Source organism: Camponotus vicinus, unplaced genomic scaffold, assembly GCF_025532165.1.
Source record: "Camponotus vicinus isolate PSW18456_S1 unplaced genomic scaffold, iyCamVici1.0 SCAF_14, whole genome shotgun sequence".
Taxonomy (NCBI): Eukaryota; Metazoa; Arthropoda; class Insecta; order Hymenoptera; family Formicidae; genus Camponotus; species Camponotus vicinus.
In genome coordinates this window covers 11,600,686-11,616,477 of record NW_028141950.1, presented here as the reverse complement: position 1 = coordinate 11,616,477, position 15,792 = coordinate 11,600,686, and the positions used below count along the sequence as shown (strand labels likewise).

The window sequence follows — 15,792 nt, the reverse complement described above, 5'->3', positions numbered from 1 at the left end:
CAAGAATTAAAGGAAGGGGACCATTTGCAACGAAGGAACTTTGTTGATTGGATGTTGGAGCGTAGAACAACAAATCCTCGATTTTACCAGCAAATCATCTTCAGCAATGAGGCGCATTTCACATTGAATGCAAGTGTCAATAAACAAAATTGTTGTATCTGGAAAGAAGAAAATCCTCGAGTCATTCATGAACAGTCGCTTTATGCACAAAAATGCACTGTTTGGTGTGATTTATGGTCTGGAGGAATCATCAGAATCGTTAAAGTTTAATAAAAAGTTTTATTGCAATTTAAAACCCCATACAGCACCAAATCGTCTAAAAGTACTACTAAAACTGGACATATTTTTGTCAGACATCTTTTACTGACATCGTTAAGTCGACGGAAAGATGACGGCAAGCGAAGAAACACGTGCCACATACTATTATGTCTTTTTTATGTCATCTTTTTCGACAAAGCGAAAAGATGTCTTTATAGACATCTTTTCGTTTTGTCGAAAAGATAACTTAAAAATGACATCTTTTCGTTATCTTTTAGTATAATGTGCTGTGTGGGACCTAACGTATTACGACGTATTAAGACCGGAATTGTAAAATTTATTTAAATGATCCCATTAACAATGATATACTCATATTATAAAAAAATTATTTCTGTAATTTTCTAAAGCAATGTGCAAGTTCAATGAATTTTTGCTCTTTTCATTTACAACAGCTTTTTACCTCAGATCGTCACAAATAATGATATTTAAAGTTAAAGTCCCCACTATACAAAAAAACGTATCCAATACGTTTCAACAATATTACTTTGTAACATGAAATGTTTCAGAGATTTATGCAGAAACATTTTAGAAATATTATATAAATAGTTAATGTCCGCATTCAGATACTTAGATATGAAACGTTATAGAAATATCTCTTGATATTATGTCATGAACATTTTTTAGAAATAATATTTAAACGTTGCTGTGATATATTACTACAACATTATTCACAGCGGTATCATAAATATCACATGAAGATTCATCTCAATAGTTTCAATTAATTTATTCAGATTATATATCCCTATAAGCACGTGATATTATTTAATATTAAGTAATATTCTATGTATATTCTTAGAATATTAAACGTTTAATATTTTAAGAATATACCTAGAATATTACTTAATATTAAATAATATCACGTGCTTATAGGGATAGAGTTGCTAATAACAAAACTTTTAATTAATATTTTTTAATTATTTAATTGCATAAAACATAAAGTTATTAATAAAATAATGAAATAACACTTCTATTATATGACAAAGTATAAATTAATAAATTGTAGATGTAGAAACTATATATATAAGACAAATTTGAAGCAAAACGATGAAGTAAAATAAATAAATTATCTTTAAATACTTTTAATCTTTAAATCATTTTATTATAATATGACAGTAATATTATAATACAATATTACATAACATAAATATATTTACTCTTTGATAGTATAAAAAAAAACTATACTTTATATTTCTAATTTAAGAAATCAAATTTTTATATTATATTTGTAATGCATTTAAAATAAAAACATTTTTCAAAAATATAATGAAAATTATACATTCAAAACATATAATAGAATATTGTATTGCATGTAACTTTGGCAACTCTAAAGAAAAATTAAAATTAAATTAAATAAAATTATGAACTTAATTTATGTGCCATATAAATAAAGTATTTTTAATTATATATATATAAATGCTATATAAAAACAAAATCATGGGATAAAAATAAAATATTATGTATAATATTATGTATAGAGTGTAACTGAACAAACAATAAAGGAAGTACATCAAATTCTCTGGCCAATTTAAAGACGATTTTTCCTCAATAAAAATGTTGAGATACCGCAATAAGTTTAAAGTTATAAATGATTGAAAAAGAAAGGTTATTCGCAAATTAAATTTTGTGAAGTTGAAATATTAATGAAACTTTATTATTCAGTTAATTTCAGGTAGAATTTATATGTTAATAAAAGTTTAATTTAAGGCTTAGTTACAAAGATGATAACAAAAATTGGGAACGTGCAAAAAATGATGATCTTCCTCGACATTTTCACTAAGGAAAAATCGTCTTAAAATTGGCCAGAGAAACTTATGGTCTCCATGTATGTTTCTTCAGTTATACCGTGTATATATATATATATATATAAAACAGTTTTTTTTTAAATAGAAACAAAAACATTATGCATCATTTCTCGCATTATCGTTTCTCGCATTATCGTTTATCGCATTATTGTTTCTCGCATTTTTTATATTTTCACGATTTAATCGTAGATTTGCTTGTCTAAACCATGCTTTTAAAATCTCTTCAAATTGTGCTTCTGTTACAGTGGGACAAATTTTTTTTATAGCATCTAAAAGAATAATATATATGTATATACATATAAGACTTATTAATTAAAAAATAATATAGATTCGATATAATTAATCAGAAGTAGATTAGAAATATAAATAATAGACAAATAAATGATATTGTGTGCAACAAACTTACTTTTCATGCACATAATAATTTTTAAATCTTTTAATTTAAAATTATTTTTTGCTCCAGTCCAAGAGCATTTGGAAACGAAATTATTTGTAAATAATTTTTGCAATGCTCTTTTCATTACATCTTTTATTGTAGTACCACCAATCATGATTAACATATTAACCTACCAAAAAATTATACTAATAAATCGTATTCTTAATGATAATGTAAAACCACAGCTTTAAAACTTTTTAGAAAAAAAATGTATTATATATACCAACTGTGACTGTGCTTCCTCAGATGCTAATATAATTTCGAAAATATTAATGTCTTCAAAACAATCCATTGGTAATTGTGGAAGCATATCAATATTACGATGAGTGTTTTTATTATCATTATTTTCTAAAACATGTAAACGTTCGTCTATTCGTTTACACATTAGTTTTATTTCAAGAACATATTATAATAGAGATTTACGAAATACAATTTTTTAACAACAACTTGTTGGAATTATTGCATTAAGTACAAATGTACTATAACTTACTACGATTGCGTGCAAAAATAATATCATCTTCTGCAGGAATAACATTGTTTTCTGCTTCTATGACAATAGGAATTTCGTCTATATTTATGATTTGTGAATTATAATCATCAATATTTTGATTGGTACCATCATCTAGAAATACATACTTTATGAAAATTTTATCTTTATTTTATAAATATATTGTTCTATAAATGAAAAAAATATAAATAGTAAAATGTAGAATATCGATTATACCTTGTTCATGTAAACTGTTATTTAATTCAGGAATGGAATCATTGTCACTGATTTCGTTTTTACTGGAATTACTGGATGATTTATCTAAAAATATTTATTATTTAATATTATCTAAAAAAATATCTTTAACATTATCTAATATAAAAAAACAATAAAATAATATCTAAGCAAAAAATAATTTTGTATATACATTTATCAACAGGACAAAGTATGTAATCTTATAATAAATTTTTAAAAATTATAAAATTTTATAAAAAGTATTAAATTTTATAAAAATTTTTATACCATTTTCTTTTGAAATGTAACGTGAAATTTTTATACCATTTTCTTTTGAAATGTAACGTGAAATCTTTTTTTTTCTATAACCACGACCTAATTGAGATTCAGATTCGGTAGTGCTTCTTTCTTCCATCAATCTTTTCTCCTTCTGTAGAGCATGTTCGTATGAATCTAAAAAAAATTAAATTTTTCCAAGACAATATTAATATTTTGTATGTAGTTTACTAAATATATTAGATACTCTATATTAGATATATAAAATTATAATACATACCATATTTAGCAAGTACAGTAACTGGATAAAGAACCCATTTTGTGGTTTTTTACATTTTATAATACAATTCCGTATATCTTTTCTTGGCCAAAAAGAATACTTATCATTCTCTTTTAACCATAAAGTTGGAATCACAGAATATGTTTCGTCTTCGCCATATTCAGTATTAAATTTGATAACTGAATAAATTAGATTATGCTGCAGAATATAATGTTTGGTAATGCAACACTTGAATTTATTTATTTTATCATTAATTTATCATTAACATATAAATTTTATAACAATCACAAATGTTATCTATATTATGTAAAAACACAAAGAATAACTACTGATGTTAACTTGCATACAGCATCTGTATTAAATTAATAATTTCATTATGAATGAAAATACATTTTATTTTATTATGAATAAAAATGACATATTATAAATATAAGAATAAGTTAAAGAAGATTATTATAAAGATTAAATAAAATAAAATAAATAGATTAAATTAAATAATATTAAAATTTTATATATTAGCGCATCATTATACTTTATAAGTGCAATAAATTACAATTCGTTATGTAATAATAGAATTACTGCAAATTTATCATGTATTGGTAAGATTAAACATTTTGCTTTAATATCTTTACAATCGAACGTCGATGTATTTGATATTTCATGTATATTAATGAGTTTTATAGCTAAATTAAATGAAGGCTTTTCTATAAAATTATATGCATTTTGAAAAATTTTTCCAACTATTTTTATATTATCATTTTCATTTTTATAAATATTTGAAATAAGCATGTAACTAGAATTCTTTAAAAGGACACAATTATTCCTTTGACATAATGATATTGTAAAATTGCCATGAGAAAATTTTTTATAATATTTATAAATTGTTCCATTTTCATTACTTATTAAGGGCTCGTCATCTTTTTTAGACAAATTAAACATGTTAACAGATGTTTGACATTTTCTGTCTTCAACAACTCTATTATATATTTGTTGCAAAGGATACCGTGAATTTTTTATTTTTCTTTTTATTTTACTCATATAATTTTCAAATTTAAATGCACTAAAATTATCAACTTTTCCGAATAATAATACATCATCGCAAAGATGCAGCAAATTGTGTACATTATATGTAATATATTCATGATCGTATATTTTTTTGTACTTTTCAACAAAATATTGAATTAAAGATTTTGCATATGCATTAAGCCTGATACATTCTGATGAACACAAAATTCTTATAGCGATATGTAAGTATAAAAAATGTTTATATTGCATTTTAGGCAATTTTTCTTTCAATGCAATGGGACCTGTATATAATAAAAATTGTCTAAATTCGGTTGCTTTCCAATGTTCTACGTCTTCTATAGATCTTGGTAAACGACAAAATTCCTCAGAGATATATTTACGAAAAATTTTCATACTTTTTGATATTAATTTTATATTATAATCCTTTAATTTGAAGCGATTATTTCTTTTCTTTCCAGTCCAAAACATTATAAGTGTTTTCATTACACCAAGGCATACTAAGTGCATATAATCGAGTGGCACATTACTAACTAAACCGATATCTATTTTTTCTAAAGGAGTGAAACCTTTATGATGTTCTGGCTGTGATTGCAATGCAAAACTTTCATCAGTTCTTAATGTAGCATCGAGTTCTGGAAATGTCATTTTGCCTCTAAAAAATTTACCCTTTTGCATACATTTATTACAACCGAAGTACCCTGTATGATATTTTATTGAAAGAACAAATGCCGTAGCAGGTGCATCACAAATAATTTTTTTTAATGTCGGTCTAACTAATTTATTGTTTAAGATAATACCATTCTTTTTTAGAAACAAATATTTTTTCACAAATGCATCCAAAAAATTTATTACTGACTCTGGTTTTTTAAATCCGTGATAAATACCTACAATAAAAGGTTCTGAAATTTCTAATAGATCAATTGACATTAAAATAGGCCAAAACTGACTTTTTGATGATTTACTTAATGGTAAACCGTCAATATTAAGTGTTAATGGAAGGATTTTTAAATTATCTATTAATTGTATATTGTGATGTAATTTTTCAAGTATGCCTTTCTCAATACCTAAATGTATACATATATGCACCAGGTGGCATATTTACAATATCATTACATAATGGAGTTTTTAGCAATGTCTTACAATTTTTTGGAACAAGCAAATTTTCTGATCTCATTATTGATAATAACTCATTTGCAGAATTATGTGAGATATTATTTTTAATAATCCAATGAGCGAGTTTATCTGCTAAAGTAATTTTGTTCTGCGACTGAAATACATCTCTATCAACATTAAAATGTACTGGTTCAGTTAATTTAGAAAAATTGCAAACTAAATTAACATTCTTATATTCATCAGCATCATTTGAATTAGGCGTGTTTGAATTAGACATGTTTGACTTAGGCGTGTTTGAATTAGGCATGTTTAAAATATTTTCAAAAGTGTTACAAAAAGAATGCTGTATTTTATTAACATGTAATTGTTCTCTGGTCTTACGATATTCATTATAAGCTTTTCTACGGAAATGTCTGTTTGTCACCTTTGATAATTCTTTTGTTTTCCTTTTTGGTATCTATAAATAAAAAGAGAATATACGTATAAATAAATAATGTGGAATAAAAAAATTATATATATATATATATATATATATATATATATATATATATACACATAATATATACATAAAATATTCTTATTACATTTGATATTTCGTTAGCAGATTTATTACAAAATAGATTTATATAATTTCGGACAGTTTAATTTCCAATATATATACTTAAATTCCAATAAATACTTTAAATGCAAATTAAAGATGATAAAGATTACAAATAATGTTTTACTTGGATGAACAGAAAAAATTATTATTGCGTATTAAAGCAGGTATTAAATCTGAACTGATTGTCAATAAAAAATATTGTATATATATAGTAACCTAAAAATCAATTACACTTTCAATTTGTAATTTTTTGTTTGCACTATGATGTGTTAGAAAATACGTAACGTACACAGTCTGTCCCAGATCCGATGAGACTGGTCTAAAAAAAAATACAAAGCGTTTATTATTTTGATTTTTTATTCTTGTTTATTCAAAATAGTCTCCTTCTGAGTCAATACAGCGCTGGAAACGTTCAACAAATTTTTCGAAACATTTTTTATACTCATCGGCTGGAATGGCCTTTAGTATGGCGGTCGAAGTCTTTTGGATGACCGGGATGGTATCGAAACGATTTCCTTTCATCGCCAATTTCAGTTTGGGGAATAGCCAGAAGTCGCACGGAGCCAAATCAGGTGAATACGGTGGATGATCGATAACAATGATGCCGTTTTTGGTCAAGAATTCACGTACCATGATGGCTTTGTGCGATGGTGCATTATCGTGCAACAAAAACCAACTGCCTGGCTCTCGATATTCCGGTCGAACTCGTCGAATTCTGGTCAGACGGTGAACGCAGAATATTATCTGGGAATTCTACAACGATTGTGGGCCAGAATTCGACGAGTTCGACCGGAATATCGAGAGCCAGGCAGTTGGTTTTTGTTGCACGATAATGCACCATCGCACAAAGCCATCATGGTACGTGAATTCTTGACCAAAAACGGCATCATTGTTATCGATCATCCACCGTATTCACCTGATTTGGCTCCGTGCGACTTCTGGCTATTCCCCAAACTGAAATTGGCGATGAAAGGAAATCATTTCGATACCATCCCGGTCATCCAAAAGACTTCGACCGCCATACTAAAGGCCATTCCAGCCGATGAGTATAAAAAATGTTTCGAAAAATTTGTTGAACGTTTCCAGCGCTGTATTGACTCAGAAGGAGACTATTTTGAATAAACAAGAATAAAAAATCAAAATAATAAACGCTTTGTATTTTTTTTTAGACCAGTCTCATCGGATCTGGGACAGACTGTGTATGAGAAATATACACAATTACAGTATTATAAATAATACTTCTAATAGCAATAAATAATTGTTAATATAATATATACGTACCAAAGTAGATTGCTGACTCGAACTTGCACAACTAATACGTGCATTAGTATTATTACCACCATCCATTATTGCGGTTTTTGTGCACCCGTTTATCACAATTAAAATATATTTCACCAAATAAACAATATAAATTTACATATAAAAACATATAATAAATTATCCTTAACACACTTGTTTAACACGTGTGCTTCTCGACCTGCGCTACGATATACGGCTCTGCGCAGATTGTGCGCGCATACATCGAAATATATGCATATGTGCGCATGTCGGATATAATAGGTATCGAAATATATTTTAATAGTTTAATATATTGAGTATAAATTATATAGATCAAGTTTTAAATATTTTTATATAATTAAAACAGATATATTTTATTATAATAAACATTATATATTTCCAATTATTTTATGTTGACTTAAAACATAAAACATTTATGCAATATATTCATATTGTGTTTCATATATAGAATCGAAACATTTATACGTATATTTATGATACAACTCATTAATGTTATAATTGAAACATTTCATAATTGCTTGTATCGTGAACATTTCGAATGTGATATCACAATTGATATGTACTTTTAATATTTCAAAATTATATTTTGCAAATATATACAATATGATAGTAAAATAAATGTGTCAAAATTAACATGGATATAATCGTAACTTTGAAATGTTTAGGATATGTATTAACTGCGACATTATTTTTGAAACATTTATAATAATAGTAATTTTGAAATGTTTCAACAGTAATGTTTATGAATTATGTCATAAACATACAAGTGGAAGGTGTCATTTGAAATCTATATGAAACAATTTGAAATATTACATGCACGTTTCATGTTTAGTGGGTCGCGTTAAACCGATAATGCGACATAAGCTGATCAAAAGCATGTATAACAAAGCATGTATTAAGAACTTTATAAGGTAATTGTGTATGAAGAAGTTCGAAAATATTACAGGAGCCTTCGCCGCGCGCTAGCACACTCATCGCTCCTCCCCTCCCCAATCATCGCTTCTACGTTAGGTTTTAAATTGCAATAAAACTTTTTATTAAACTTTAACGATTTTATATCTTGGCAACGACGAGGTACTGTTAAGAACGATCAATTATGGCTCTTTATTAAGTGATCTCGATGGAGGATAATTGAAGATTAATGAGGCGTTATCGACCGTTTTGTTTATACTGGAGATAATTACACTAATTGTTTTAAATGAAAATATTTTAGCTCATCCAATTTATATTTTATTATCGGAAATAGATCTTTTATGTAGTTATTTCATGTGGTTATGTAATTATTTGGAAAATAATAAGATATACATTTTATTATACAAATCACTGTTTTATCAACAATAACATAAAGATTTACTTACTGCAGCGCTATTTACAGTAGTGTATACTAGCTAATTTTTTTTAAGTTACGCTAACTTCCATAAGAATCGTTGTTTTTAACAGTATTTCATCAGTAAGTCTGCTAAAGATTAAACATATTTGCATATAGATTAAACAATTGCATTAATAACGAAGTCAAGGTTTTTCACCTCCAACTTTATAATTATAATTATAAAGTCAAAAGCGAAAAACCTCGACTTCATGCAACTGTTTAATCTTTGACTAGTTACGCAAACATGTTTGATATTTAGCAGAATAAAGTTGTAATAATTTATATTGCGGAAACTTATTATTCTAAATTATTATAGGCCATAAAACATTTATTATCGTGTATCTCAAAAATAATTATTTTAAAAATATATTAATCTTTACGTACGCAAATTTTTAAATTGTAATTAAATCTTTTATCCGATTTTTATCCGAACTTTATATTCATTAAATGCTAACGTTAGATACATTTACATAACTCGATAAAGGTTAAACAGTTGCATGCTACATATTAAAGATACGCAATAACTGACGCAATTCAATGTTTTCATTTCCTTTGTCATTTCCTGTCCTTTTTACTATTTGTAGCAAGTCTCTTTTTTATTAATTAATAATAATTCTTGTTTTTAATTAATTAAACTTTTTTAATAATGTAATCGAAAAAATATATAAATTTTAATTTATCAATGTGACATATAAAATATAAACAAAAGAAAATAAGGAGATAAGATAAATCTCTTATAATCTGTTTATATTATATTTCCCATATAGCACAGGTAGATCGTGAGTATGTACTCAGTATATCGCAAACGTAGATTGTGTATATCCCACTAATATTCGATATACATACTATGATATTTTGAGAATGTACGGAGGATGTTCCTATGTCTGCCTTAGAAACCTACTCAGTATATACTCAGAATATTTCTTGGTATATTATGAGTATATTTTTAGAATATTTTAAGCATATTTTTACATTAATAAATTATATATGAATATAGAAGACAGTTGGACTATATGTAGAATAAAAAATAGATTCTTCGTGATGTAAAATAAATAAAAATGTGAAATTATTTACTTTATAAACAAAACTTCAGACAAAAATGTTATTTCTAATAGATGAATATAAAACGTTTGAAAAACACCTATTAGTGTTTATTAAATGATTCTTATTGAAATATTGATCTCGATAATCTATGTACAATTATGTAAGTACACTCGGTAATAGATGAAATATCTTAATAAATGCAGTAAATGGATTACTTTTCATTTTAATTTCAAATAATTTGTTTAATATTCTGAATTCCAACAAGGAATCCAGATTATTAGACAAATTACTTTAAATTAAGTCAGTTTATTATAAATTAAACTGACTAAAAAGAAAAAAGAAGAAACTTTGGAATTCATGTTAGTACCAGTCCTTTATGTCCATTTCACCAAAAATTAAGTACGAGTTTGGTGGCGCGCGTAGCGGCAAAATGAAGAAACACATGCAATATTATAGAGTATCCTGAAAATATACGAGAAAGAATATACTAATACGAGATATTCAAAGTATATTCTGAGAATATATGAAAAATAATATACAACAAGAGATGTTATGGGATTATTCTCAGTATATTACATCTGTAACGTATATTTACAGTATGAGTATAGAATATTCGAATGATGCTGTGTTCATATTAATTCTTCATACCATATTTCATAAGTGTAATCTTTATATTATATTTCATTTTTATTTTATCTTCATTCTATCAATAGAAGTCAAAAAATAAAAAATTGAAAATATTATTGGAATATTTTTCTGCATATATTTATTTATATTATTTAATTAATTATTTTACTGCTACATATAATTTATTGTTGAGAGTGAAATGAAATTTGTGAAATTTAAATTAATATCAAATTTGATATTTAACAAAAGGAAAAAAAAGTACCAAGTTTATATTTCTCAAAAAACTGAGTAAATAAAACCGTTGTATTTTACTTATTAAAGAGAAACATCATACAAAAAGTATTACTTCATGTATATTTTGTTGCTTAAATCTATTTTTTCTAAAAGATCGATGATATCAATAAATTGTGTCAATTAGAGATAAAATTTATACAATATATAATTTATTAATAGCATTATTTTAATGATGATTAAAAAGCCAATATATTTAGAAGATAATAAAATTAATAAAGAATAAAATGTAAATTAAAATTAATTTTTAAATTAAAATTAAATGAAAAATTTGCAAAATATGCTATATACAAATTTCTCTTTAAAATAGGGAAATTATTGTCATTGTTGTCTGTTTTCCACAATATTGTTTGTCTTATTTGAAAGTTTGCTTCATTCATTAAATGCTTAATAATTAATAATTATAATTAATTGCGTTATATTATTATTATTATTTTATCACACATTTATTATTTTATCACTTTATCTTATATATTTATTATTTTATTTCATCTTATATATCTTATATGCTTTTTTTATATCAAGCAACGCGGTAGCGTCGTGACGCCAAGTACATAAAAAACAGGATCCGAGCATTGAGAGTCACTGCTCTCGACGCGGCGCTACCAAGTAGCTTATCCGGAATTTCACATCATATAAACTTTCGATTAAGATATTTCAGAAACTAAGACCGTAATCAAAAATATAACGACACTTTTATTATGTAATGTGAATATAAGCTTTCGATTGCGACCAGTTTGATAAAATCGGTGCAGTCAATCCCGAAATGATGATCGCATATCAAAATTGTGACATTTTACGTTCTCCCGGATTTTCTTCAGTCTCACGTACGTATGCTCGCACGCACACAAGCAAAGCGAGTTTGTCCCTCAAGCGGCGTTCACATCATGCGTATACGGTTATACGGTATGTAAAAGGCTTTAACAAGTTATATGTTGTGTGAAATTATTAATGTATAGTGCGGAATAGTGTATAACAAGGAAGAGAAGTGACACGTTAAGCAGTTAGGTTATTAAACACAGATTAATAATAAATAAATAAAAATGATAAAAATAAAAATAATAATAATAAATAAATAAGTAAATAAATAAAACTATAGTGCGGAACAAGGAAGAGAAGTGACATATTAAAGGTTATTATCAAGCGACGCGGTAGCGTCGCGATTCCAAGTACATTTATTATATAATAAAAACACAGACTTGTGTGTGTGACACTTAACAACAATCAAGTGGATAGTGAAAAATTCATCAAAAAGTAAAAATATTGTAAAATTTTTTTCATTATCTGGTTAGACATAATATATTTTGACATATTATATATTAATCTTAATAAAGAGAATAGACAGTTATTATTTTGTGGAATATAATTATGTAATTTATAATTATATATATATATATATATATGTGTGTGTGTGTGTGTGTGTGTGTGTGTGTGTGTGTGTGTGTGTGTATGTGTGTAGAAATTTACATATTTGATTGCGCGACCATAATTATAGTTACATAGACATTTATTACATTTGCCTGTGTAGACAAATATAGTTACGCAGAAATATTCCCTACATGTATAATGATAATTATATATATATATATATATATGTGTGTATGTGTGCATATATACACACACACACACACACACACACACACATACACACATATATAGTGTGTGTGTAGAAATTTACATATTTGACTGCGCAACCATAATTATAGTTACATAGATATTTATTACATTTGCCTGCGTAGACACATAAATAAGAGAATGTGTACGCACACACATACACACACTGATTGTTACAGTCATCGCGTATAGCAATCAGCTGATCGCGGCGAGCGCCCCACGTAATCGCCTATATCGCGCCGTCCCTGCCTATCTCTTGTACTCGTTCCGTAAGTAGTTAACTATTTTCCTTTATAGTTTAAAAATTAAGCTCCGGGCAAAATTTTGCAAGAGGAAAAATCGTCTTAGAATTCATTCAAGAATTTGATATATTTCAAAGACAAACGTTTGTTCAGAATCACCCTGTATAACTATAGAGTTATAGATAATATGCAAATATTTTCCCCAAAAAAATAATTTGCAGAAAGGGTATAAAATTTTACAAAAAGGTGTGAAATCCCTCTAAAAAAAACCTTACAAAGGTAAAAAAAATACGCCAAGTACATAAAAAATATTCTACCTTGTATGCATCTTTAATAAAAAAATTCCTTAAAAATAATTTTTTACAGTAATTTTCCCTCAAAAAATCATTTCCCTAAAAAACAAAACCTCAACAAATAATATTCATAAAAAAATATTAAAAAATAAAAGATCAAAACTAAATATGAAATCAATAATTACTATTACCCAGTGAGAAATGACAAGTCGGATAGAGGTTTGTTAGACGTCTAAGATGTTTAATAAACGTCTATTGGACATCTATTAAACGTCTTAGACGTCTATTCGACTTATCATTTCTCACTGGGTAGCCAAGTACTTAAGAGCAATTTGTAAATTTGATATAATATTTGCCGTGAAATATCAATTTTATACAGTAGAAATATTATACATAAGTTCTCTCTAAGAAATTAAAACGCATTTTATATTTATTCAGAGAAAATTGATTTTTAAAATGATTTTTAATGAGAATTAGGATTCTTTTAATTCTCAAAACACTTTTTATATAATGCATATAATTTTAAAAAAAAGTTTTACGCAAGTTTTAAATCGCACAGTCTTTAAATCGAAGTAAGTTATGAAAACTTGGCGTGCCCGGATTGTTTACATTATAAACAAATATATCTCCAATAAAATGTAAAATATTAGACATTATGTAATCAAATATTTAATCTGTATTTGATTACGATCCAAGGTAGAATTTTTTATGTACTTGGCGTATTTTTTTTACCTTTGTAAGGTTTTTTTTAGATTAGTTTTATTTTACTTATTCCTGCCATATATAAAACATTATAACCCCATTTTATGCGATATGCTCAATATTTATCATTATCATGAAATAAAACAATGAAATTATTTATTCTCAAACAATTCAATATATTTTAACCGTTCGTCGATGGCAAAAAACAAAAGAATAATTAAAGCAAAATTTATACATTATTATGTTATAATATTTTTATACAAATATGTGAAAATTCAATTCCTCTAACTAAAATTTACATTTCAATTATTGTATGATCGAAAATTCACTTGAAATTAAAAAAAAATTTGTTTTTTCAGAAATACATTTTACTTAAAAAATTAGTAGTAAAAATTATAAAATAAAATTGATACAAACATATACGCACTCCTTCCTTTGTACATATAATGTGTGTATATGTATATCGCATGTGTAAATTTATAAGAAACTAATTTATAAGAATATTAATTTTCTATCATGAGTTCAATAAAAGAAATTCGCAATAATTTATTTAAAAATTTATAGAAATTATTCCAAAATAAAACATTTACTCTCATATATACTAAAAGTAATAATTATAGAAAAATTTCCATTATTATTTTTTTATTTTTTAAACTTATAATTTCAATGAAATCGTTAAAGTTGAATTAAAATTTTAAATCGATTTTGGATTGAAGTTTTAACGACTTCGTTGAAAATTAACATTAAATTTAATAGAAATGCATAATTAGATTAGGGTTAAACAGTACTAACTATTTTTCATATAATTCCTGATTTATGATTATTAAAAATGTAACTAATTTGGAAATAAGAGTGTCCCAACAAATTTAGAACAAATATATACGTTAAAAAGAAAAAGAGAATACTTCTTAATATAAGAGAATATTTTTTCATCTTTATAAATAATTCTCTTAGCTAAACCCACACATGTATGTACATATATTCATTTTATCTTTTTTTAATTCTCTTTACTATAAATATACATATGTATGTATGTATATATATATATATATATATATATATATATATATATATATACTATATTTCTTTCTTAGGATATGAATAAAATATATAAAGAATATAAATTAATTATTAAGAAAAGACTTAAAAGCTTAATAAAAAAGTAAATAAATAAACATATACGTTATAAGTTATACGTTTTATATTTAATGTCTACAATTTATTTCATTAATATCTACAATTGATTTTATTTATTTGGATTAATTTTTTATGATAAAATTATAATAAAAGGAAAATAAATTTATATTCGAAGAATCGCATCTTGGTAAATTTTATTAAAATGAAATTTTTTATTTTTGAAATTATTTTAATCAAACAATAAATAACTTAATATTATAAATAGAAAATCAGTAAGCAAAATTCTAGTAATTTTAATATTAAGAAGTATTAAGAATATTATCTATTTTATTATTATTTATTTTAAATAATATATTTCCCATATCTTAAAAAATATTTATATCCTATGTTGATCACAATTATTTCAAAGTATCCCGTATTGTAACTTATATTTAATGACATATGTATAAGTTCATTGAAAATGCCTCGAGTTATAAAATTATAAAGAGAACTAAAAATACAACATGATGTGACCCATTATCAATAATTATACAGTCGCAAGAATCAACATAATTAAAAGGCAAAATCTGTTTATATAGGTAACAGTTTAACGCTCTATTGT

General features: G+C 25.4%; 1 protein-coding gene across 1 annotated transcript; it reads right to left on the bottom strand.

Moving 5' to 3' along the window:
* Window positions 1–2,216: 2,216 nt before the first annotated feature.
* Window positions 2,217–3,989, bottom strand: LOC145964867 (uncharacterized). Its single transcript, XM_083088029.1, has 5 exons — window positions 3,834–3,989; window positions 3,602–3,730; window positions 3,281–3,364; window positions 3,047–3,178; window positions 2,217–2,389 (listed from the first exon to the last, which is right to left on the bottom strand). The coding sequence occupies exons 2-5, from the start codon at window positions 3,690–3,692 to the stop codon at window positions 2,217–2,219; spliced, it is 480 nt and encodes a 159-aa protein (XP_082944155.1). The 5' UTR covers window positions 3,693–3,730; window positions 3,834–3,989.
* Between the last annotated feature and the right edge of the window lie 11,803 nt (window positions 3,990–15,792).